At 26.8% G+C, this 26,107-nt stretch overlaps 2 protein-coding genes across 2 annotated transcripts in view; one reads left to right on the forward strand and one right to left on the reverse strand.

The window, feature by feature from the left end:
* The first annotated feature begins 159 nt into the window (after window positions 1–159).
* LOC107455821 (ubiquitin-associated domain-containing protein 2) lies at window positions 160–18,165 on the forward strand. Its single transcript, XM_016073533.4, has 10 exons — window positions 160–421; window positions 2,062–2,192; window positions 4,413–4,532; window positions 4,641–4,744; window positions 6,539–6,659; window positions 9,302–9,349; window positions 9,552–9,794; window positions 12,682–12,853; window positions 16,061–16,128; window positions 17,959–18,165. The coding sequence occupies exons 1-10, from the start codon at window positions 382–384 to the stop codon at window positions 18,067–18,069; spliced, it is 1,158 nt and encodes a 385-aa protein (XP_015929019.1). The 5' UTR covers window positions 160–381; the 3' UTR covers window positions 18,070–18,165.
* A 6,257-nt stretch (window positions 18,166–24,422) lies between these two features.
* The window catches only part of LOC107455826 (bcl-2-related ovarian killer protein homolog A), a 93,002-nt gene continuing 91,317 nt past the window's right edge, over window positions 24,423–26,107 (reverse strand). Inside the window, exon 4 of the mRNA XM_016073538.3 lies at window positions 24,423–24,619. Within this exon, the coding sequence (XP_015929024.1) occupies window positions 24,503–24,619 (117 nt within the window). The 3' untranslated portion in view covers window positions 24,423–24,502. The remainder of the gene's footprint in view (window positions 24,620–26,107) is intronic.

The raw sequence follows: 26,107 nt of genomic DNA on the forward strand, positions 1-26,107 counted from the left end.
GTAACTTAAATTTTTATGAACATAAAGAATTTTTTCTAAAGGAGAAAAATTAGTTGAAATTCAGTGAAATTTTGTTTAAATAAAAATTTTAAATTTTCTAAATATATAAAATATTACACCGCCATCTATGTTTCATAAAAGTAAGCATGATGGCAGCTTATTCTGATTGTTTTGTTTGTGGTTCGTGTTTATAAATTTTTTAGCTCAAATTTTGCAGTTTTGTATGGTTTCCTTATGTGATTGTTATTCTTTACAATGAGTATGAACTTATTAGTAACACGTCTGTATTTTGTCAAGAGTGTTTGATCAAGTTTCGTAGAACTCATTTAGTCTCATATTTTCTAATTATTCAAATTGAAAACAAGTGCTTGACGTAACGAGATGGCTGCAATATTATCTCAAAACAGCTCCACTGGGTTTTGTAAGTATATGTGCATGAAATATTAATGTTTAATAAATTAATTGTTTGAATAAAGTAGTTCTTTATCGTTGTAGTTCTTTGTTCGTATAATTAAAATGCGTATTTTTATAAAAATCATGTTAGGAAGTACGAACTGTTTGATATGGAATTTTATAAGAGAAAAAATAATTTTTATCAGTGATAAATACTTTATTTATGAATGTAATGCAACTGTAAATCAAACATTGAAAAAAAAATACATATGTAGAATTGCTTTCCCTTTTTCTTATCGAAGTGACTTGAAATTTTTTTCAATCAATTAAGTTCTAACTTGCGAAATGTTTTTCAGTTAACGAAGTTCTAACTTACGAAATGTTAAATTTTTTTTTCATTGTTCTTTACTGATCGTTGTGTTAAATGTTCAGTTTATTTTTTGTTTGAAATGAAATCATTTATAATTCTTATATATTTTATCTTATATATATTGTATCTGTGTTAAAATGTCAAATTTCTTCTTTCATTTTGTTTCCTCAATAAATTTTGAAAATGATAAACGAAACTCAAATAAATGATTGATTTATCGCTTTTGCTCAATCGTATTTAAGAATCAAACTACAACCATAATAAAATGCTGTACTTTGTAGTTGACCAGGGAAAAATCAATGAAAAATGTAAATTGCTAACTTTTTTATTATTTTGTTATTACTATTATTATTTTAACATTAAACAAAGTAGACGTTCACTGGAAATTAAACAAAATAACAAATTAGTTGAATTTCCTAGCATCCGGCTTACTGAAAAGTATCTCAAGTGCTTTATAATACTATTATGAATAGACTTGCTTTAACTATAATTAGTTATGAATAGACCACGGTAAGGGTTAATCTGCTTGGAAATATTTGTGCTTCATGATCTACGCCAAAATAATTGCCATGTCTTGACGACTTTGGGTATAAAATGGTAGGAAGAAGGGGACCTGATTGAAAAGTATAACATAGTCACCTCCAAGCGAACCTCAAAAAAAATTTTTTTTTGAAATTTGCAAGTTTAAAATCTATTTGGTGCCTTAATGTTTATAATTGTCCAGACAGTTCATGATACCAAAATATCCCCATTGGGTTGAATACATTGATTAATTAATATAAAAAATGCTGTCATTAAATTTTTACTAACAGAAGATTTTCGTACCTGTACTAAGAAAAATTGCATAAGATTTCGCTACAGCCAGGCAGTGGTTCACAAAAGCTAAACAAAGGAAAAAAAAATGTAAAGGGGACTATCCCAAAAGCTATAATTTGTAGGTGCCTCTGGGAAAATTAAAAACTACTTTTTTAAAAATAATTTTTAGTCAAAAATACAAAAGTTTTTTGTTGCTTTAAGTTTTATAGTATTCACAAATTGGTACTGAAATATTCTTCTAATTAATTTAATTTTATTATATTCCAATGGCTATTTTATTATTTCTTAAATTTTCTAAGAAAATTAGATGTTCAATTTTTTTTTTATCTGAATCATTCTAACATAAATTTTGGTAACAAACAAAGAGCAACCCACTTTCAAGAATTGAAATTTTTCTTATAATTCTTATAGAAATTTTAAAAATCTTGAATTGTGATTTATTGTTTATTTATTTTAAAATTTTTTGCTTTACAATACTTTAGATAAAGCTCCTGTATCGAAAGGAATTCTAGGCTGTATGTTTTTAACTTCTTGTGCCCTGAATGTGCCTCTTCTTGCTCACATCAAACAATATGTAGTGTACAATATTCATAACATTTTTCATAAATATGAGGTAAATATCTTATTTATTATTTTACAAAAATTCTAAAATTTTCACTGTTATTAGAAATAAGTTATTACTACGAACTGTTTTTTATGATTTATCACAATGAAAACAATTTCACCATTTATATTAATAATAGTTTTTTGTAACAGTTCTCAACTAATGTATTTTAGTGTTATAGGCAAAACGGGCTATAATTCCATGAAATGAGTTAATATTTTTAGCCTATTTGTTGCTCATTTTTAAACAATAATTTTACATTGCTTATGTTATGTAATTTTTCTCTTTAACCATTTGGTGAATTTATTATTATTCTGTTAGTACAATCATTCAGATATTGAAAGAAAAATATTTTTATAAATTTTATGAAAAGAAACATTTTAATTTTTTTTGGATTGTAAATTGGCTTTAAATATTTAAGTTTAAGTTCCTATTGGAAGATTCCTGCATAATTAATATTATATATTTTTCTCAACATTAAAAATTCTTCAACTGAGTTATCATATACTCTACATATTTTTAATTATGTAGTATAATATGTTATGTTGGGCAAAGAAATGAAAAAGAACTTATCATTTGTACTTTGAATGCACAACAATGTTTTCTTAATATATATATGTAAAACACAATAAAGGGGAAAATGATAATAAAAAAAGAGGGAATAACGAAGAAAATTAAGAAAAATAAGTGCTATTTACTGCGCATAAGCTGCAAGTATATAGAAGTCATAAAACAAGACGAAAACATGGAAAAAGTTGTAAAAATTTTTTAAATAAAAAAAAATATTAACAAAAATTTAAAAAAAAATTACCTATCTTTAAAAAAAAATCTTTACATCTTTTTCCATATTTTCTTTATATTTTTAACTTATATATATATATATCAAACATCANTATATATATATAAAGTATTCATAATAATGCTGTTGAATGCAACATAGTGAAGAAGAGAGTGAATTTCAGAATGGGCTAACCTGCAGTAGTGTTCCAATTTTTTTGTCACTTTCTTGTAAATTATTATTACTTCTTTGGTTGATATTATCCTCAAATGAATCCTCATCACTTTCTCGCTGTATATTGTGACCAATAAATGGAAATGGCCAATAAATAGAAATGACTATAATAGAAATGACAATACTCAATGACCAATAAATAGAAATGGCCAATAAATAGAAATGACTATAATAGAAATGACAATACTCAATGACCAATAAATAGAATATTGCTTTTTAGATAATACGAATGATTAAAGGATATGGTTTTCTATGATTGCTTAGTCCCCCTTAATAAAATTGATAAACTTGATGCTTTTAAATAGCTGGAATGTTTTAAATCTATCTGCAAGTTTTAAAGTGTTAGGGGAAAAATCATGTAATATTTGTTGCTAGGAAGCAATGACACCACTAATTTATAATGTTAATGTTTTTTTTATTGATTTTTAGTTTTGGACTTTTTTTTCCTGTCTTTTTATGAACATGCAATTTTTTTTATTTACCTAATTTTTTTTTAACTATTATTTTCAAAGTCTCATCTTTAGAAAGTAAAGATTATGCATTAAAAGATCACACAATTAAATTTAATTCACTGTAAAAAGCAATTTCTGAAATGAAACATTATGTGTTTTTTTAGGATGAAACTAAACTAATATTTTGTTTGTAGCCAACACCAATATGATAGTTTATTTTAAAACAGAAAGTCTTAAGCAGTAGTGTTTCTAAGATTGGTTCTAATTTTTTATGTACTTTCATTTTTTTATGTTTATGAAGAGGGAATGTTACTGTATATTTTTTATTCATATCTAATGCACAATAAAAAGTTCAATTTTGATAAATTAAAAAGAAAGTGACTTTGCTTTATTATCTAAATTTTGTTAATATCTTTTCTGTTGTGATATTTTAAATTACAAAATTGATACTACAGTTTCGTGATATAAGCTTCAAGTAAATATCCTTTTCTTATCAGTTTAATAATAAATACTGTAAAAATGTTCTACAAAAATGAGTGCATAGAATGTGAAATTTATCTTAAAATGCTTTCCACATTAGACAGAAGTAATAAGACTTTAAAAAGTATTTAAAATTTCAAGTATATTTTCTAATGTTACCCAAAACACCTTCAACTTAAAAAACGTAATTTAACTAATAAATATTTTTATTACATTATCAAATTTGCTTACTTTACATAAACTTTTTCAGTGATATGAAAACACTTAATAAATTTTCTCTTTCAGATTTGGAGAGTTGTTTCATCTAAACTAACATTTCTTGAAACTAAAGATTTAGTATGTGGATGTTTGCTTATTTATTATTTCAGAATATTTGAACGGAGATATGGTTCCCATAAATTTTCAGTGAGTTTATTATTTCTAGTCCTTTAAAGATTGTTAATTTCATTTTCCTACTATTGAATTTTTTTTAATGATTATATATATATATATCTATTTTATATTTTATTTTAGTCATACTTGATGGCTGCTTGTACAGTATCAACTCTTCTTGAATTAATATTTGTATTTTTTCTTAATAAGTTTGATGCACAAATTACTTATCTCCCTACAGGACCGTAAGTTGCAATATATTTCCTCTTTAAATCTAATTATTTAAGAAAAAAAATGATTTATTGTTTTTAATTGCACAGTTGTTAAGACACTGAGCTATTATTGTATACTGAGTATCAGGGCACCTGGAAAGTCATTGAAATTCAATAATTTCAACCTTGATCAAAAATTGTCATGGAAAGTCATGATTTTCAGTGATAAATGCTAAAAAACCATTGGACTACCAGTTCTTCATGGATTTGAGGTATTGGAGCACTTAATCATCTCAGGCGATTTGAAAATCTCACATCGCAATTTGTATTTACTTGATTTGAAAATAACACATCATGATCTGCATTAGAGTGGTTTAAAAATACCTCACTACTATCTGCATTTGTGTGATTTAAAAATCAAACATCGTGAGCCAATGTTGCTCCCACAGTAAGGACAGATAGTATAGAGAATGAAAGTACATTCGAACCCAGAACCTCTCTGATGCAATTCTAGTCCCTTGGCCCCTACACAGTCTGGTCGGCTGTCTCTGAAATGTATTAAATTATATTTTTATTACATTTTTAAAAAAATACAATTAAATTTGTCGACATTAAAATCAATGTGCTTTTAATTTTGTTTGTATATACCATAAATGCATAACCAGTTTTGGTTAACGAACCACAAAAATAAGGAACGTTATATTGAGAGCCAAAAATAACTTAAGTCTGTAATCGTAAAAATTCAAGATATATTTAGATTGTAGTTAAAACTACTAATCTGAAATACACTTGCATAATTAAATTTTTGATGTAATAAAGATGATGTAAATCTAATAAATATATTTTCTCTTATTCTTAAATATATTTTCTCTTATTATCTTAATTATTCTACACATAGTTGGATGATTAAAAAGCAAACAAATGGCAAATAAAAATTTAAAAAAAGGAAGAAACAAAATTTCATTTACCTCAAAAGTTAACTTTTACTATTATTTAGTTAGGAAATGAAATTTGTTACTTTTCCTGATATAGTATCAGATTAACGGAATTATAATCTTAAAATCATATGCTTTATTATTTATTTTCCAAATAAGGAATCTCACCCATTTATTTGTAAAAATTCATAATAAATTAACTTTTACTGTTAACACTGAGCCAGCGCCATTAACAGAACTTTCAAAATTAAATGGTTACAAACTGGAACTATCAGAAAGAACCGAAATAAATCAGTAACTTGCAGTACAAAGTACAGTCTTCAAAAGATTTTGTATATTACTTTTATTTCATATTTCAATATTTTTTCCATACTTTTATTAGTATTTCAGACAGTTCAGGTGCCAATTTTGGCTTGCAGGTCATAGGCTCCTGGTATATATGCAACATTATATTCAGTTTATTAAAATGAACAACTCGCACAGTTCAATTTATTTAAGTTAGAAATATAGTTAATAATTTTAAAATTACAATCTATAGTTTAAGATATACTAACTGAAGGAGTGTTCTATTCTGAATTTGAGTAATTATCTTTAAAGTTTACATGCTGACAAAAGGCAGTAAAAATCCTTAAATACATTTACTACTTTCATTTACTGAGATTTGCAAAATTTAGAGACTTGAGAAATGAAATAAGTCAGTTTTGTAAAAGTAAGACCTTTTCCTACCAAAAGTCCAAATTTCTGTTTAAAATGTAACTTAGAATCTTCATTCAATTAAAAAAAAAAATTTTTTTTTTGTAACATGAAAAATTATTTAGTATTATTTCTTTTCTATTTGTTGTTATATTTTACTGTAATATGTAAAAGTTGTATTAATTGTTTCCTTTTTTAGGTACAGTTTAATATTTCCTTTATTTGCTAATTATTTTATGGACATTCCTCGAGTTGCTCAAACTTATATACTGGGCATTCCAGTTACTGGAAAAACTTTAACTTACTTAGTGGGACTTCAGGTAAATTAAGTTTTATATTTAATGATCTGCATAAGTAAATTTTATGTTCATAGTCCTATTTTCATTTAGGCAAGCTTTGAATTCACAAATTTTTCTGATATTATTAGAAAACATGAATTTCACTTTTGCTATTCCAATAACAGAAAGAATATCTAGTAGGCAAATTCATTTCTCACTAACCTGGTCTCCATAGAATAAAGCTAGTAAAATGTAAACCTGGTATTTTGTCTAAAATGTTAAAGGTATTCTGAATTTTCAATATTATAAAATTTGTAGAATCTCCTAATTGGTGATTTAGGCGTTTGAATGTATTTGGTAATTTAAAGATGTGTTTAGTAATTAGAAGCTAAAAAAAAAAAAAACAAGTTTTTATTTTGTGGTTCTGTATAAAAATATTTAGTTTTACAAGCAGACAACTTAAATGTATATTTTAGGATGTATACTAATTATTGAACTTATTTATACAAAGAACTGCTCAATGTTTCATTTTCAAGATCAAGTAGCTCTTAAAAATCCTATTTCTTCTCCTTAAAATGGCGCATGATAAGTGCACATTTAAGTACTCATTTTTTTGACAAGCTTACGTCATATTGATTCCATCTTCTTTCAGCAGTTATTGCTATGGATTTCCAAGTAGTTTATTTCAAATGTAAAATTTTTAATAAGAAATTAATTTGACTCACTTGATTTATGACGATTTCATTTCAAAGTCAGATGGTTCTCGATAGTTTTCTGGCAATAACGCTACAGGTTTCCACATGACTTTTAAAACCTTGATTTTTTTGTTGTTGTATATATTGCTTTGGGTAGCTTCATTTGCGACGTGCCTATTGTTAATTTACTTGATCTTGTCATTGCTATTTTGACAGTTATGTCCATCTATATTTGACTCATCACTTTTTGATGTATCCAACAATTTATCATTAATTCTTGTGACTTTGTTTATCGTTTTATTTATAGTATCGCTACAGGTTTCCTCAAGATTTTTAAAATCCTATTTTTTTATTACATTATTTATGATGGGATGCTCAAATTTTTAAAGCGACGAATTTGTCATTCGTGTATGTAATCTTTATACAGTGTAACGTCCCATATCCGGACGTCCCCTTTCCGGAAGGGTCGATTTCCCGGACACTTTTTAAAAATCAAAATAAACAAACATTTCTTCATCTTCCCCTCTCCTTTAAAAAAAAAACGAAGTCTTTTGACAGGTTTTTCCCCCTCTCAGCTTCTAGAGATCTATGCATTGAACCCATAAATCAACAGAAAAGAGAACAGAAGATCTACTAAGACCATGACTATCGTTTTATTTATAGTATCGCTACAGGTTTCCTCAAGATTTTTAAAATCCTATTTTTTTATTACATTATTTATGATGGGATGCTCAAATTTTTAAAGCGACGAATTTGTCATTCGTGTATGTAATCTTTATAGTATTTGTTAATTACTATCGTCATACTGGCATGAACTCTGATAACAGTAAAAAAAAGTTTTATTATTAGATTTATCTTTATTATACAAAAAGAAGTATAGTGGTATTGTTAATGTGGAGTATAATGATAAGGATTGTGTTAAAATTTACTTGAAATATCTGAGTACATGTCAAGTAAAGACAAATATCCGGTTTACATAACCGATCACATCATGGAAAAAATCTTCATGCTTAGAAAAGCTTGAAATATTTTAATAAAATATTATTTAGTATTACCTTTATGATTAATGTGATTTATTTTAGCTTATGCAGGCTACTTTAATTACTTGAATATTATTATTAAACAAACCTACAAATATGTTTAGAAAAAAAAAGTGTTATTAATTAATTAGTGTCATCCAAGGAGTAACATCTAGTGTTCCAAAGTACAAGACCTTTTGTAACTTGGACCATTTTTTTTTTACTTTAAAAAATAATTTTTTTCTGAAGAGCATGATAGAAATTGTTCATAAAATTACATTAATAGAAAACTGTATATTGCATTACCCGCAAAAGTTTGAAGTTTTTAAATTATTACTTTTTACATTGAAANCTTTAAAAAATATTTGTTTTCTGAAGAGCATGATAGAAATTGTTCATAAAATTACATTAATAGAAAACTGTATATTGCATTACCCGCAAAAGTTTGAAGTTTTTTAAATTATTACTTTTTACATTGAAAAAATAAAAAATTAAGATTAATTCTGGGCACAATGCTGTCTCTTTTGTAATGATATTAGTGTTGGGTTCAGTATAACTTTTATTAATCCTTAATTACTAAATTAAGCATATTTTATATTTCCCAAATTATTAAATATTTTATTTTTATGCACTGCAACTTCAATATTTGTTATTGTGATTTACATATCATGCATATTTTGTCAATTTCAATTTTCTTCTTTTTTTTAAATAATCTTTTTGAGTTGGAATAAATTGAATTAAAGAGTCAATTGTATTAAAATGTTTATGTTTGGTAAATATGTAAATGTTTAGTAAATATGTTGTTATAACTCATTTCTATTTTTACTTCAATCTTTTCCAAACTAAAATTGGTTGTTAAATTCTATAAAAAAGTTTCATTCTTATTGTAACTATTTCTATGTATGTGTTTATAAAGTATGTCATTATTAGAGAAGTAAATAACATCATAGCTCTTTTCATTTTATTTCAGATAATGAGTAGTAATAAAGAATCCATGATTTCCGGTTTTTGTTCCTTAGTAAGTTTAAGATTATGTTCTGTTTTTTAAACATAGAAAATTTTTATTTGTTATATTTAATAAAGAAATAAATTAGTCTATTAAATTGTGAGTAAATTAGATTATCCAGTATTAACTTTTTTTTTATAAATTAGGTAATATATACTCTTAAATTTAATTTTTTTAAAATTAATTGCCTCATTAACACATTTCAATCTTTTAGCTTGCTGGAGTCATCTGTAGGAATAATTTCCTGCATGTTCTAGATGTTATCAAAGTTCCAAAATTTATAGCAAAGTTTTTTAGTGTATGCCTTGGTTGGATACTTGATTCCTCACCACCATCTGATAATTCAGTTCCAATGGGTGCCACTTTAGAAATTCAAAGGCAACAACAGCTGGAGATGATGGAACAGCAATTATTGCTTTCCAGAGCTCGGGAAACTCGAGATAGGGGCAATACAGGGGTAATTTATTTCTATAGCTTTTAATTGTCCTTTATTTAGTAAGCATTTTTGCATTAGAATGTATTTACTATTATGTTTTTGTTTAAAATTAATTTGTAAAAAAGTTTAGATAGCACAATCATCAATGGGAATTCCCATTGATGTTTAAATGACATCAATGGGAAGGCAAATAAACATTTGTCCTTATTATGGGGAATTCATTAATTCTTTTCTTTTTTCAATGCTTAAAGAGTGAAGAATTATCAAGATTTCTTGTTTCCCATTGTGGTGTTTTAAAGGAGTACACAGGGGAACAGCATACCCCTGCTAGTTTTTCAAAGAAATCCCATTTTTTTTGGGTCAAGTTTGGCTGTTTTTTTATTAACTATGAGGCTTCGCCCCCTGCTCGCTGGCGCTCGCCAACCCCCGGAACTGCTTTTGCAGTTCATTTCGGTTTGCTTCACAATCCGATGCTCGCTTTGCTCGCTCATTGGATACGTTCCGAAAACTTTTAACTGTAGAAAATTCTAAACCTGTGCATTTCAATATTAATTTGAAATTGCAAACAGTTCGCATATTTTTCTTAATCACACTAATTTAAATTTCAGTTGTTGAGAAAAGTAACTGTTGTAAGTTTTGTTTTAAAGTTTTTCCCACCAGAGGGCTAAAACCATGTGTTGTAAAACAATATGAAATAGTACTGAAAGCCGGATGTAAAGTATTGGCTTCGATGAAGATAATTTTGTGAGAATTTTTTTGATAATTTGGTGAGAATTCAACCGATTAGACATATGATATGCTCACTACGTTCTCTTGCGCGCCGAAGCCTATAAATTAAAACATATTAGCGTTTTATATAATATAGATCAGCCATATGATGCTCACTTCGTGCTCTTGCGCGCCGAAGCCTATCAGTTAAAAATGAAATCTGTTGCCAACGCGAGAAAATAAATATCATCCGTTTTATTGATACATACGTATTAGCGTTTTATATAATATAGATAGATAGATGATTCTCACTACGTGCTCTTGCGCGCCGAAGCCAATCAATTAAAAATGAAAACTGTTGCCAACGCGAGAACAAAAATATCATCGGTTTTATTGATACATACGTACGTATTAGCGTTTTATATAATATGGATAGATAGATTAGCCATATGATGCTCACTACATGCTCTTGCGCGCCGAAGCCTATCAATTATGAAAACTGTTGCCAACGCGAGGAAAGAAATATCATCGGTTTTATTGATACATACCTATTAGCGTTTTATGTAATATAGATTGTAATTTTTTATTCTTTTAAATTTGATTAAAAGGTAAAAGTTCTATGTGTAGTAATTCTAACTGAACAATATGATCACACTCTGAAAAATTTAAAAATGTATCATTAGTTTTATTTGCTTTAATTTACTTTAGTTTTATTAATTCAGTTGTTACACGGATATTTAATATATAAATATTTTCCGACAATTGAAATCAGTTAAAACATTTTGCTCCTTCAATCTTTATCTAGCAGTTTTTAAATTTTTTCTGGAAAGTAGCTAACTTGTTGTATTGCTGCGGGTGTATATGACTTGAAACACTAAATCCAGCCGCATAGGTGAAAACAACTTTTTAAAGAAAAATGTTTGGAAATTTATCTTTAAATTCTAAATAGATTTAAAATGAATACATACGTATAGTAGTTGTTTTTTGTTATAACCATATTTTATTTAGCATTAAATTATGTTATGAATTCAAATAAAGTGACCAAAACCTTACTTTAAAGTGGTAATGATTAAGAGAATTTTAAATTAAATGCAGTTAAAAACCAAAATATCTATTATAGTTCAAAGTTTTTTTTTTTAATTCTTTTTTTTTCATAAAAAGAAATACCTAGTATTTTTCCACTGAAAAATTTGTCATGTTCACGTGTTCTAACTATTTTATTTGCAATTTTTGATAAAAGAAAATAATGTGGACTAGTGGGCTGCGCCCCCTGTTCGCTAACGCTCACCAACCCCCAGAAATTGCTATGCAATCTTATATGGTTTGTTTTGCAAACCAAGCTCGCTTCGCTCGATACTAACTTTGGTACATTGCAAATGCACAAAATTCTGAGAATTCAAGACAATCATTCAAATCCATATAACAACTTTTTTTTTAAAAAAAAAATTACATCTTTTTAGTAAATACTAAGTCATTAAAATAAATTTGAATTCAAATAAATGACATGTAATTCGTTAAACCTATTAGAAATGTGCTATAGTATAAAATCTTAAAGCGTAACAGCACGACTGAGACTCATTTTTCAATGAATAACTAATAACAATAATAAAACAAATAAATTCGTGATATAAATCAAAAATCGTCAAATAAATTCGTAATATATAAATTCGTGAAAAAAAGCGCTTTCGACAAAATACTAAAATAGAGATCTATCGACAAAGACTACTCACTTCTGCCTAGCTTAATAGTATGAGATTGCCGCAGCTGATAGGGTGAATTTCGGAAGAGATCACATTCGGTGAGAATGCTCTCTCTGGTTATTTCAGTTTCCATTTTTAAAAGCGCTGTATGTTGAGCCACCTCATCTAGATTTGGCATGTGACATTTTTAGCGGCAATCATTGGTCGATTTTCTAGCGTTACCATTCGGGGAGTTGTAATGAGGCTTTTTTTTGACGCCGTGTAAGAGAAATATATATATAGATTGTTTTACCTTTTAAATTTTATTTAAAATACATAATTTTCCTCTTCTGCTCTCAGTGTTTTTAAAAATGTAGTTCCTAATCAGTTTATTTAAGTTAAATTTTGTGAATTTGTAAAGTTAAATTTTGATTGCTCAGGATTATTATAATTAAACTTAGTTTTTATGAAAGAAATTTAAGATGTTTTCTTTGTTGATGTATTCATAATTTTTTTTCTAGCGCCCCCATAATAGACAGCAAATGGCTCAGGGTTATGCTGAACGACTGGTACCTCCTAACAATGAAGGAGGTTTATTTGGTAGTTTTCATAACCAGAATATATGGAATAACGCATTTAATCCCACTTCTTTACTCAGAAGAAATTCACAGCCTGATGAAGATGATCCAGCTGGTAAACTGTTTTTTCATTAAATGATTATCCCTTTACACCTATGTAACCTTTAACAATAATTAACGTATATTTAATTATTTTTAAAACCTGCGCCAACTATCTATTTTTACTGATTTTGGATATGGATGATTTTGCTAATTAACCCTTCAAGTATAACCCTACTGAAATTTCTTTACCGTACATTAATATAAGGGAGGGGGACCAGTTTCACATATGCAGGAAAGCCTGCAGCTTAAAGTTTTGGAAAAGCTGAGAAAGGGTTCCAGAGGTTAAAAAGGCTCTGCACAATTGCTTATTAAATTAAATAATGATTATACTTAAATTTAAAATAATGTACAGTTGATGTTTGATATAACAACCCTCGTTGTTTGGGAGGAAATGGATGTTAAAATGTGAAGTCATTATACAGTGAGGGCACAAAAAAGCTGAACATTAACTTATAGCTAAAAAAATATTTGACTAATTTTCATAAAGCACTGCTTTGTTTTAATAAGAATTTAGTAACTAACAGAAAAATTTATAACAATGCAACTTTTTTTAACATTAATAGACACATAAAAGTACCTGTTAAAATAATATTTTATTGCTGAAAAATGCATTAAAATTAATATGCTAGATCAGAATTGCTAATTTTGATAAATTACTATGAAGATTACTATGAAGTATTACTATGAATTACTATTACAAGATTACTATGAAGACCATGTATGTTTTAACTCAATTGCACAAGGGAACTGACATTTTAAATAAATAGTGAATACAATTTTCAAACAAGTGTGATTGATAAATTTATTGCATTTGAAAGAAAGCTACTACACATCCTTGTGCCTCAATGTTTACCTACCCCTTTAGAGCTCAAATTTTGATTATGTGATATAGTGACAATTATTATTTTAATTATTTCCAAGTAACTGTACATATTATATGGTTTTAAGTAAAAGTAGTATTTTTTTGTATAATGTTTTAAGTAATAGTAGTATTTTTCGCATAAGGTTTCAAGTAATATAATTTTTTATAGGCTTCAAGTCATTTTTTTTCTAAGATTTCAAGCAATAGTTTTTTTTTCATGAGGTTTCAAGCATTAGTTTGTTTTATGGGTTTTATTCAAGGTATAGTTAGTGTCAGGAGTAGTAGTTAGATGTCTGGCAAAGGGCCAGTGAAAAAAAAAAATTGTTTGTAACTTGTCTCTTTGGCTATGACCTGATATATGCCTTATGCTGTGCATTGGAGCGGGGTCATGCACTGGCGTTGTTGTTGTCTTGTTTTGCTGGTAAAAGATTCTAGGAGTTTTACAATTATTGTGTACTAACATCAGAAAAATAATAACTTATAAATAATGGTTTAAATGACTTTTTTGAAAATTTTTTTAAAGTCAAATAATTAAGTTTTAGTTCCTATATTCTAATGAATAGTTTAGTTCGGACATTTAAATAACATTGTATCTATGGATTATCAAACATGAGTCATTAAAATCGAAGAGTTGTGTAATGAGGGGTCGTACTTAAGAGTATAGGATTTATTTTATAAAGAAAATTTATAATATTTTACCATCTTTTTTAAAAAATTATAAACATTTGCATTTAGTTACATGAAGGTGTTACATTTTAAATTTATATCAAGTAGTTGAAGAAAATTGATAAATAAATATTTTGTGCATTAGATTTTTAGTTCTATTTATAAAAATATGCAACTATACTTATATTGAAACACAATTGTTAAAAGGAATATTTCGTGCATTAGATTTTTAGTTCTATTTATAAAAATATGCAACTATACTAATATTGAAAAACAATTGTTAAAGGAATATTTCGTGCATTAGATTTTTAGTTCTATTTATAAAAATATGCAACTATACTTACATTGAAACAAAATTGGTAAAGGACAAATGTAACAAATAGTAAATAAGATGGCAGTTTTATAAATAAAGAAATATAATTTTTTGTAGTTGCATAAAACTGTCTTATTTATTTGTAAAACATATTCTTATACAAGAAATATGGTGTATAACTAAGTAAATCATTCATTAAATCCGGCTTGTTTAGTTTTAAAATCCTATCTGTAATAATGCTTTTAACCAGTGAAAAAAAATAACATAATCACATAATTCTGAATTGTGTTATAAAATGTTTTTCAAAGCTCCATTACAAATTACATGATAAATGAATAAATGCATTGAATTGCTCTCTAAGCTTGCGTATGATGTAGTTCTATAAACGAAGAAAGCTGCTTATGTGTCATATAACATAGTTGCCATCTTTCCATTATTTTGTTTTTTATTTCACCTCGAGAAAAGGAAAGAAAAAAAAGAACTCTGAGCATGGATTTATATAAAATTTTTGTGTTTATGAAATTTCAGTGCAGTTAGAATTTAATATAATTAAAATTTTAAATTTAGTTTTCTGTAATTTGCTATTTTCTGGTTTATCAATTTGCAAGACGGAATCTTAAGAATCTTAATCCCATTCTTATCTTAAATTCCTCTTAATTCCATTATACACTTAGAAGAATCTTAAATTCCATTATACACAGAAATATCTAAATTTTTGATTTTCTAATTTTGAAACTGTTTTTGTGTTTTTTCGTAATGTTAAAATCTTTATTTTCAGAAGAACTCGCAGTTTTTATAATTATTCTGTTTTTTTCTTTTTCTTAAACATGTATTTCACTTTTTTTAAACAGGTTTTTATTGTGGTGGAAATTTTTTATTTTACATATTTCTAATGTATAATTTCAAATATGTTTCCAACATGTTAAGGCAATTCTTTATTTATATACTTTTAGACTTTTTGTCAGAAATATCATGCACACGAAGGGTCAAAAATTAATATTCAGTCCAGGAAAAAACAAAAATGCTCTCATAATTTTAAGAACCATTAGTGAATAGGCAGAACTAGAAAAGTCAAAACCTGTTTTTGTTTTTTTGAAGGAAACAAGAAGTAGTTGAAAGGTGATTACAAAATACTAATTAGACAATCAAACTGTTTTTGATGTTTTAAGCCTTAGTAAGAGAATTGCTTTTCTATGCAGTGCTTGATCATATTTTAATGGCATTTCTTACTTCCCTCAAATATTAGTAGGCAACCAAATGATTTGAATTCTTTTACTTTTACTAAAATACATATTAAGGTTGGTTAATGAAGAACTCCCTACCTGTTAATTTGTTTAATTCAATGTTTCTCCACAATTGAAGATTTATATCTTTTATAGATACTGAAATGGCTAATGGTATAAACCAGAATCATATAGATGCTTCTAGTCCTGTGCAAGAAGATCAGGTAAATATATTTGATATTTATTCTAGATTTGCTTATTTCAAAAGTACTTGATATTATGATGCTTCTTTTATAATTTAATAATCGTAGTGGATTGTTTTTCTTCTCGTTATAATTGAACAAAAATTATATTAAGGTTTATATATTCTAATACATAATAGGTAATACTTTTATTAAGAGAATATATTTATGCGCACACACACAATGGAACCTTATTAACTCAAAATTGCTTAACATAAAATATTGCTTTACATGAAACACTTGTTGGGTCCAATGAGTCAACTTTCAATTAGTACAGTACAGAACCCGTTATCTGGAAATCAAAAAACCGGAAAACCAAAAAACCGGAACGAAATTCGATAAATTTTCCGCCATTTTTTAAAAAAAATTTTTTTCTTAAGATTTTAGGATTTTTCTTTCTTTTTTGAAAGATGCTTACCTTACCATGATTTTGGAAATAATCATTAATGAATTACTTCATCGTTTTTTCTTCTTTTTAAGATTATTTCCAAATATATTTTTTTTTAGTTGGGTTTAACAATAAAGAAACGGCTTTTTGTAGCGATTCAGAAAACCGGAAAAATCAGTTATCCGGAATAGCGAAGGTCCCGATCGTTACGGATAATCGGTTCCCTACTGTATTGTATTTTGCAGGCTTAACTAAAATTTTCAAGCTTATTATTATTATAACATAAATGGAAATTGGAAATGTAGATGTAAGCATAGATAATAAGTATCTGATTAAAATGATTGAAAAATCATATAAAGACTATTTCAGCTCGAAATAAAATGTATAAATTGTTGGTATGTACGTTATATCTTTCATTCGTTATTTTTAATAAAGTAGTTAAAAATTTAGTAAAAATGTTTAAGCTTATTTTGTATGGTACACAATTAATTGTATTGTTTACATACATCAACATCTAATTAGTACATAATGTGTATTGTTAGTAGGTAATAAATTGTTTTTCTGATGTATCAGATAAGATTAAATTCAGTTAATGTTAAATAATTATGATAGTTCCTCCAATTTCGCATTAACAAGGTTCAACTGTATTGGGTTTTTTCGAATATATCCGAATCATCAAGGCATATAATAATTATTTTTATTCCTTGTAAGGCTCTTCATTAAAGTCTTTACTGCTGACAGCCAATGTGGGTCAATTTTAATATTAGTTTCATGGATCATTTAAGGAGTTTTAATTGAGAACTGATTCTTTAGTTTGGGCATGAATTGACTTACTTAAATTGCAGAAAATAAGATGTTAGATTTAATTTATAGGAGTGTGTAAGATTACCACAATGGAATTGTGGCAAATAGCCGTTAGTCATTTTATTCTGGAAGAAATCTAATTATGTATGTTGACGATTGCTTTATATTGATTTCTTTAAAATGAAATGTTATATTCCAGCTCACAGCTATGTCGTGACATTCATTAACACTTAGATTTGAAATTCTTTTAATTCTCTATCTCACTAGCAATATTTCTGATGAAATATGGCTGTGCTTAGTGAAGCTCTTGTGCAGAATTTGTTGATTTCTTCCTGGAAAAGTCAATGAGTTTTATTTTTGAAATTGACTGGGAACTCTGATATATTCAATGTGCAATAAACATGAATGAATATTTATAAAAAGTAATTATGAATAATTTTCAAAAATGAGCAATTTTTTCCCCTCTTTGCTTTCTTTCTCTTGTAATAATATAAAAAACTGTAGTTTACTATGTAATAACATTAGTATATTTTTGAACTATGCTAATTTACTATGAACTATTATATTACTATGATTATTACTATTATTACTATGAACTATGCTAATTTACTGTTTTATAGGTGAAAACTCTTGTGGAGATGGGATTTGAAAGGGAGAATGTTATCCGTGCCCTCCAATTATCAAACAATGACTTAAACATGGCGACTGTGATTCTTCTGAATGAAAGCTGAGAAACATGATTCTTGTAATTCTGTAAATAATTCAATTGAACTTGAGCTAGATAAACTGAAGCGAGTTACTTTTTAAATAAACCAAAAACAAGATAACTTGTACAGTTTAGTTCTGGATACTTTATAATTAGTGATATGTTATAATAACCACTCTTTAGGACAAAAAACTCTTAAAGCTCTGAGATTTCTTCAGTTTTGAGCTGGAAATGGATTTATTCTGCCTGATGAAGTATATTCCACTGCTGTTTTAAAAGAGTGATGTTTTAAATTTATTTCAGCTAGAGAGTTTATTCTTTTAACCCTTAAACTCCTCATTCTTTTTTTGAATTTTGTTTTGAGTTTTTATATCAAGGGCTTTCAATTAATTGCAAAATTTTATTTAAAAGAGAACATCATAGTGATAGCCTAAAAAAAAAGAGTGTTTTTCTTTATGAATTTAAGGATATCATATTAAATCAAAATATATAGCTTCTTATATTTTTTTAAAACTAAATTTGAAATGGTCAATAAAATAAAATATTTAAAATTAAATTCTCTTCTGGTAGTTAAAGCAAGAAAATGTATCTGAAAACAGAAACATAATTTTACCGATTATTATCTTTTAATTTATGTTGCAGATAGGATTTATTTTTACTATTTTTTTACTTACATATTTAAAACAATTGGAGGTTATTATGAACAAAAAATACTTTAAAAGTCAGAGTTTAACAATTATTCAGTCTGAAAACTATTTTTATACAATTTTGAAAATTTCTATGTGTAATGGCAGTTATATTATTTATGTATATGCTATGAAACCATTTAGTGAATACAATGAAAATTGAGTTACTGTGGCTGCGAGTATAAAAATTATAAAACACTGCTGTGAGAAAATGCCAGTTAAAGTTTATATAAACTTATTTCAGCCATACTGACGTCAATGTAAAACGTGACCTGCCTTTCTTATTAATATGAGTTATTATTTTTACTTTTGAGACAAAGACCATCAAAATATGCAAAGTTTTCACTGTGGTGTTCTCCATATATTGTAAATATTTTTTTCTTATTTCAAAGGGTTATGTGTAATTTAAATATGTTGAAGCACTTATGAAATATAATGATTGTTTTTTTAAGCATTAATGTTGATTTACTCACATGGCTGTAGTATTAACGACCATTATCAAAATTTAAATTTCATAATTGAAAAAAATCTAAAAACATTTGTTAAACAAAATGTGAGTATCTTTGTGCTTAAAACATGGTGGTTTAATGGAAGCAATTCCATTCTATTCTAGTCTATTTTTTATTGATTAAAGTTATTGACATTAGATTTTCTTGATTTAGGCCAAAGATATATTCTAATTAAACTTTAAAGCATGATAAATTCCATTTTTACCATAAATTTTATGGCTACTTTTTTTTAAATTTGGTTTTTACTTCAATCATTATTTTCCTTGATCTTTTCATTCAAATTAGAGCGGTGAAATTTTTTGAATTTTGTATTTAAATTTAAAAATTGAAAATGTGAATAAATAGTTTCAATGAAGAAAAAGGAACTTTTTTAATAATAGTTTACAGAATAACTATTTATTGTTCAAAATGTGAGGTTAATTATTCTGGCTAAACTTTTATAAAGCGTTAATTGGTATTTTTCCCCCCTCCAGTTATGTATCTGAAAATTTTTTTTCTTAGCAATTAATCTACTTTTTAAGGCTATTATGATGTGAAGTGTCCGATTTATTATTGTGAGATATTCTTTGTTTTATGAGATTAATTATAAACCCAGTAAAAGAACGAGCATTAACAGTATAAGCGCAGCTTAACCCTGTCCCGCCCCCGTAAGGGGGCATCCATAATAACAGTATAAAAGGTATTATTTTATTCAACAGAAGAATTTGCATTTTATAGATTCTTAAGACACGAGGGAAACTTTACTATTTAAGGAATGAGGAGTAATTGGTTACCAAAGAGAAGCTGCCTAACGCACCATTAAAGTTTTGGACTGTTGTATTGTAGTCTATAAAGATATGAAACATGTCATTTTTTCAATGCATTTGCAAATTTATGTGATTTAAACCTTGCAGAGTACAAATACCTTTTGTACATTATATTATATATTTATGGAAGCAGAAGTAAAATCCCTAAATGAACAATTAAAAGAAGGAATATACATGTTGTAAGCTAATTCAAAAATCGGGTCTCTTTGCCAACTGTTGACGTCATTTGTTAAGCTTTATTACCATGAACTGGTAGGTGCTTAGCAAAGTGACATCGTCAGTTTGCAGAAAGTTGAATTTTCCGATTAACTAATGACGTGTACATATTTTACCAACCTGTCTTTGTTAGGTGGTCTGATGAAAATATGCTAACTAAATACAGTGTAATCCAAAAGTGATCATCACTGTCCTAAAGTTTTAAGTATGCGTGTTAAAAATTTAAAAAATAAAATTAATGCATAACTAACAATATGTGTAGTTAATAATATCCCCCCCCCATTTTAACAAAGTAAAACCTTATTTCAAGTTTTAAATAAAATTGTTCTTAGAGTGTTTAATTTTTTTTTCAGGATAAGTTCAAGTTTCGTAATTTGTCCAAGATTTTTTTAGTGGCCTTTTTGAAAGCAAATAAAGAATCTTTTCATTTGCTTTGTTTCTGTGTCAAGCACAGTTTAATTTTTTTTATAGTATTATAAATATTTATTGTCATAAGGTATTCATTTTTAGTTTGATGCAATATAGTTTTATCCAGCTTTTACTAGTGCAAAATTAACTGTCTCCCCTGGCGACAGGGAAGCTAAATATAATATGTGTCGATTAATAAATTTCTAATTGCCATTTTTTGTCAAAAATGCATTCCATTTGCATTTTATTATTTGTATTAAAAATAGTATTATGAATACTTTATAATATCCTGAAAATTACTTTATTTCACATTTGTTTCTTATAATTTTTTTTATTTCTGAATAGATCCTTGTAATATATTTTGAGGAATGCTTGAAAAGAATGTCTTATATTAGTTAGCAATTTTTATCAAAAGTTTTCTTATTAAATCAACATTCGAAAAGCGATCACTGATAAAAATACTGTAACTGGCCAGCTGCAAAATTTCTTAATTTCATCCAATACCAAATCTTATATCTCTGAACTGTACAATCAACATGATCCTCACAAAAATTTACTTTCATTAAGTTAGTCAAAAACCTTTTTCAAGGTGCTTAAAAGAATACATTCAGTTCTTTAAATAATTTTATTTATTACTTTTCCCCATTAACTTATTTTTGTATTTGTCAACTGTGTAATATCAGAAAATATTAGGAATCTCTTTTTGTGCAAAAATAAAATTTAATGATTTAATTATTTACTATATAAGCTGCTATTATTTTTACACACTTAAAATTTTAAATGTTAAAAAAAAATATTTTTGTCATTGTAAACAGTTATTTGTGAGAGTTATTTTTTAAAAAATGATTTAGGTATGCATATTTAAAATGTATCATGGACTTTTGGATTATTCTGTATTTAGTGACTATCAAATTTTATTGTTAACTTATATAATCATGCATACAATAAAACTGGTAAATAACATATGATTATATATTTAAATCTGCCATTAACTAAAATAATCATTTCAAATCTAATTTATTAAAGTAAGTATTTAATCCATCAAATAAAAATTGATTGACATATTTTAGTTGAATATTTTCTTCATTTCATAAATAGTGATGAGTAATTTAAATCTCTAATCAGTCTTTTTGTGCATTGAAATTTCTTATTTGTAACATATAGAATGGTGATTATTAAAAAAATAATTTTTTATTCTATAATTGATAATTTGTAATTAATTTCGAACTTACTTTAAGTGAAATTCTAGTAAATGAACTATCAATAAAAACACCCAATTAGGTTCCAAGTAAATCTTAAATATTTTTTAATTGTTTCACATAATTTTATTTAGCGTTTTTAAAAACATATTTTCCTTATTTTCTAGTTTAAAAAGTTTGTTATCCATAATTTATATTGAAAAAAAAGTGTTACATTTTTATTGAGAGTATTTTTCTCTCATTAAATGTATATATTAGAATTTGAAATCTTATTAATGACTTATAGCTGAGAAAAATGAATATATTAGATGTCAACAGGTGTGTACACTATCAGTTTTTCTTCATGCCACCTTATTCACATTTTATGTATTATAATGTTTTATCTCCGTGCCATGTCCAAGTGATATCAAGGCTTTCATATTTTTGTCAAAATGCATTCAGCAAATGTATGATGCAAAAATAATGAATATTAAAAGTTATACTTTTTAAAAAAAACTACTTTTGTACATTATATTTCACCAGTTTATTGTTTTTTTTTTAATTGAATACTTATTTTTGATTTTCGTTTTTTTTAAAGCCTTTAAAAGTGCTTTTTTCATTGGGTGTTTTAAGTGCTTAATTTACTGTTTTTCAAAATGAGATTTTTCCTTTCCTATGTTGATTTTCCTATTAAATTATGCAAAAAGACACAGCTCACATTGTTCTATTCAACGTTTTCACAATTAATTCAACCCCAATCTATTTCGGTGTATTGTCAGTTCGTAGCATATGAAAATGCAATTCGTTTTACATGATTCTAAATTTCTTGATAAGTGCTTAAAAATATTTTTTGAGTGCTGGAAAAGTGCTTAAAAGATGCTTATTTTTTGTTGAATAATTTGGCTACGCACCTTGTCTAGAAAAACTATTATTAAAATCTAATTAAAGCACAATTTTTTTAATAAAATTTTTATTACTAGTTATTTTTTCTGAGAAAATATTACTTAATTATTCTTTATTGAAACATTGGAAGTATAATTTATAGAATTTACTGATATACTTTTAGTTTTTAAACAAATCCGTTCATTTTTATTTTTAAAATATTTTTATTAAAAAATAGTTGTTTTAAACTGCTCCTTTAAACTCTATATATACTCTACATATTTTTAATGTTAAAATTTGACTTAGTTAAGACTTAAGTACCAAGATTATTATTGTTCATTTATTAAATAATCTATGTAAGTTATTATTTTTTATTATAACCGACATTTAACAGCCGACCCAATTCTAAGTTTATTATTGCTATCATTGTTGAAATCGATAGCCTTGTAATTTTGAACTCAACATAGAAGACAAGGTGATTCCTGAATCAAGCATTGGGATAAACTAGCCTTCACGGAAGGCTTTTCGGTGGAACTAACCGGCATGTGCATTACATGCATGGAGAGGAAAAACCATGAAAACCTCCCATAGTTAACCTGGTGATAAATGAATATTTTAACCCACAATATGTCTACCACTGAGGATATTTTAATGTCGGCACTGTGCTCGGTGCATGCCATGAGCAGAATTCGTTTTAGTCAACCATTGCTGGGATTGTAACCTGGATTATTTTCATTGAGAGATGAATGCTCTATCCTTTGAGCTTGTGTTATTTAAAGTTATTAAAGATATTGAATATACATTGAGGGTTGTACATAGATCATTCAAGGTGTTCATTTATTTTCCAGATTGCAGAAGAAGCAGGACTAATTTATAGTATCCCCCCCCTTCCTTTTTCTTTCTTTTCTTCAAAGAATGTATTATTTTACCTTTAAACATTATTTCATTTAGAATCAAAGTGTATCAAGGTAGATTTTGAGTAATAAGTTATTCTGTTGGGTTATTAAGTGTTTTGTTTTTTTCTTGTAGTCAAGACCAATCTGTGAATGTGCATTCTAAGCAGGTTGGGTTAGTTGTAAAACAGTGTTTCCCAATTGTTATTTTTTCTTTTTTAGCAATGTTTTGTTTAAGTTTCTTAGGAGTTTTTTATACCACTTGCGTTTTTTCCACTTCTTGCTCTGCAATTGAAGGCTTAAGCGACTCAAGCTTTTCATAAAAGCTAGTTTGTCCTGTTACTTTACTAAGGAGTTCACTTGGTTTAATTTAACATTACAATGCAATGCATACATAAAATAAATTCGTGAAAAGTATGTAACCTCAATGACAACTTGTTTAGGGCACCAAAACAGCTGTCAGTTACTTGCGGGATCCAAAGTTATAAAATACTTCTACACATGTTCAAACCACTACGATATTATTAATAATAAAAAAATAAATAATAGTTACAATTATCTATTTTTGAAATAATTCTTATAAATTATAATTATATTTTTATCGTTAAATAACTATTTTTTATTAACAGTTATTTATTTACATTAAGCTGGCATATTAGCACTGTCAAATTTGTTGTATAAACATATATGCAGTTAGAATAAAATTTTGAATTTATCGTAATTTCTAAAAAGAATTTCTATAATTCTTTATTAGGAACTAAAATTTGTTGTATTCTTATCTGAATAAAATCATTGAAACCTCTCGTAAATAACTTATTTTATTCTCAAAACAGTTTTAAAATTTACAAAAAACAAACAGAGGAGAATGGGAATGATTGAATTAGTAAACAAAAATCCACCAGGCAATGAGAATGAAGACTGCTACGAAAAAGAAGCAAATAACCTCTTTAGCATAGTTGGTTGTACTGTCCTTCTTGAATCTTGTCAGTAATGTCGCCTGAAATGAAGGAGAATATTAATATTATAATCTTTCATTGTTTCTTCCTGAAAGTGTCTTGAATTAAAAAAGTTGATAAATCTTTTTATATAAATTTTTAAGTTACAAATTTATGTTTTATAGAGCAACGGTTCGCAAATAGTGTTTCGCGGAATCGTAAGGATTTGTGGAAGAGTTAAACGGGTTCCTAGAGTCAGAACTTTATTTTAAAAACATTTTTGAAACCTGCTATTGTATTTAGATTCAATAATATTCTATTATTCACCTAATATTTTGGTTACCTTTACGATATTATTTAAAATAAAATACCAATAAAAAATGGCGCATTTTTTGGGAAAAGAAATGTTATTTTTTAAAAACAATGTATTGTTAAACTATGAAAAGGACAAGCATTTATAAAATATTGTATTAGTATTTACCGTCGCACTTTTTAACCAAAATAAAATCACTAAATTGTCTTTAAAGAAATATGTTCCCATATTACTCATTTTTAAGGTTAATAGCTCTTTTTAGTTTTCATTTCAACGAAATCCATAATCCGTCTTATTTCATTCATTTTCAACTTATACACCAAAAACAAATTCATAACAAGATTAGATTCAGCTCCAGGATTGGAAATTCAACTGTCGGATAAGAAACCTAGTGCAAGATTATTAAGGATAAAACAATGAGAAAATGCCATATTTTTTATTAAATATTTTAAAACTAAAGCAGTCTCTTTATGGCTTAATATGTTCTTATATAGCTCTTACGTCGGGATTCCGTCGGAAGAATATTTATCATTTATGGTTCCATAACCGAAAAAAATTGGAAAATAGAGTTCCTGTACTTTGAATATGCTTAAAAATCCCCGTTGATAGGGGGGGAGGGTTTGCGGGAGGCATTTAAATGTCTCTTTTCATCAGTTTTTTCATAATAATAAAAGTAAAAAGGGTATAGGAAAAAATATTTTTCGTACAAAATAAAATATATGAAATATTTTCCTAAAAAAAAAAGTTTAAAATAAATAATCTGAATAAAATGCACAATTTTGTACCAAGATATTAAACATTATTTGTAGTTTAATTGTTGAGAAAAGAATGGAGGAAGAGTGAAAAAAGACAAATTTCTGAAAATTCGTGTGTCATTCCGGAAGACGTATGAATAACAATAAAAATGACAGTCTTAAAATTCGTAAAAGAATTCTCGAATAAAATGCGTAGTCTGAAATGATGCGACCTTTTTGTGGGGCAAAATGAAAATCCTTTTCATCTGTATCACTTGGCACTTCTTCAGCTTTTACAGCCGTTTCTTAAACACCACAGGTTTCAAAAATTTTCATAAATTGTTGCATAAACATCAAATGTCCCGTTTGAGACGTTTACACTAACTATAACAAGTCCTCATTTTCTTCATTATTAGCATCAGGACACTTCTGAAAGTGAAATTACTCCGATATTTTATTTCGGCAGAATTTCTGAACGATAGATACATGAATTCTCTGGTTTC

Source organism: Parasteatoda tepidariorum, chromosome 5 (genome assembly GCF_043381705.1).
Source record: "Parasteatoda tepidariorum isolate YZ-2023 chromosome 5, CAS_Ptep_4.0, whole genome shotgun sequence".
Taxonomy (NCBI): Eukaryota; Metazoa; Arthropoda; class Arachnida; order Araneae; family Theridiidae; genus Parasteatoda; species Parasteatoda tepidariorum.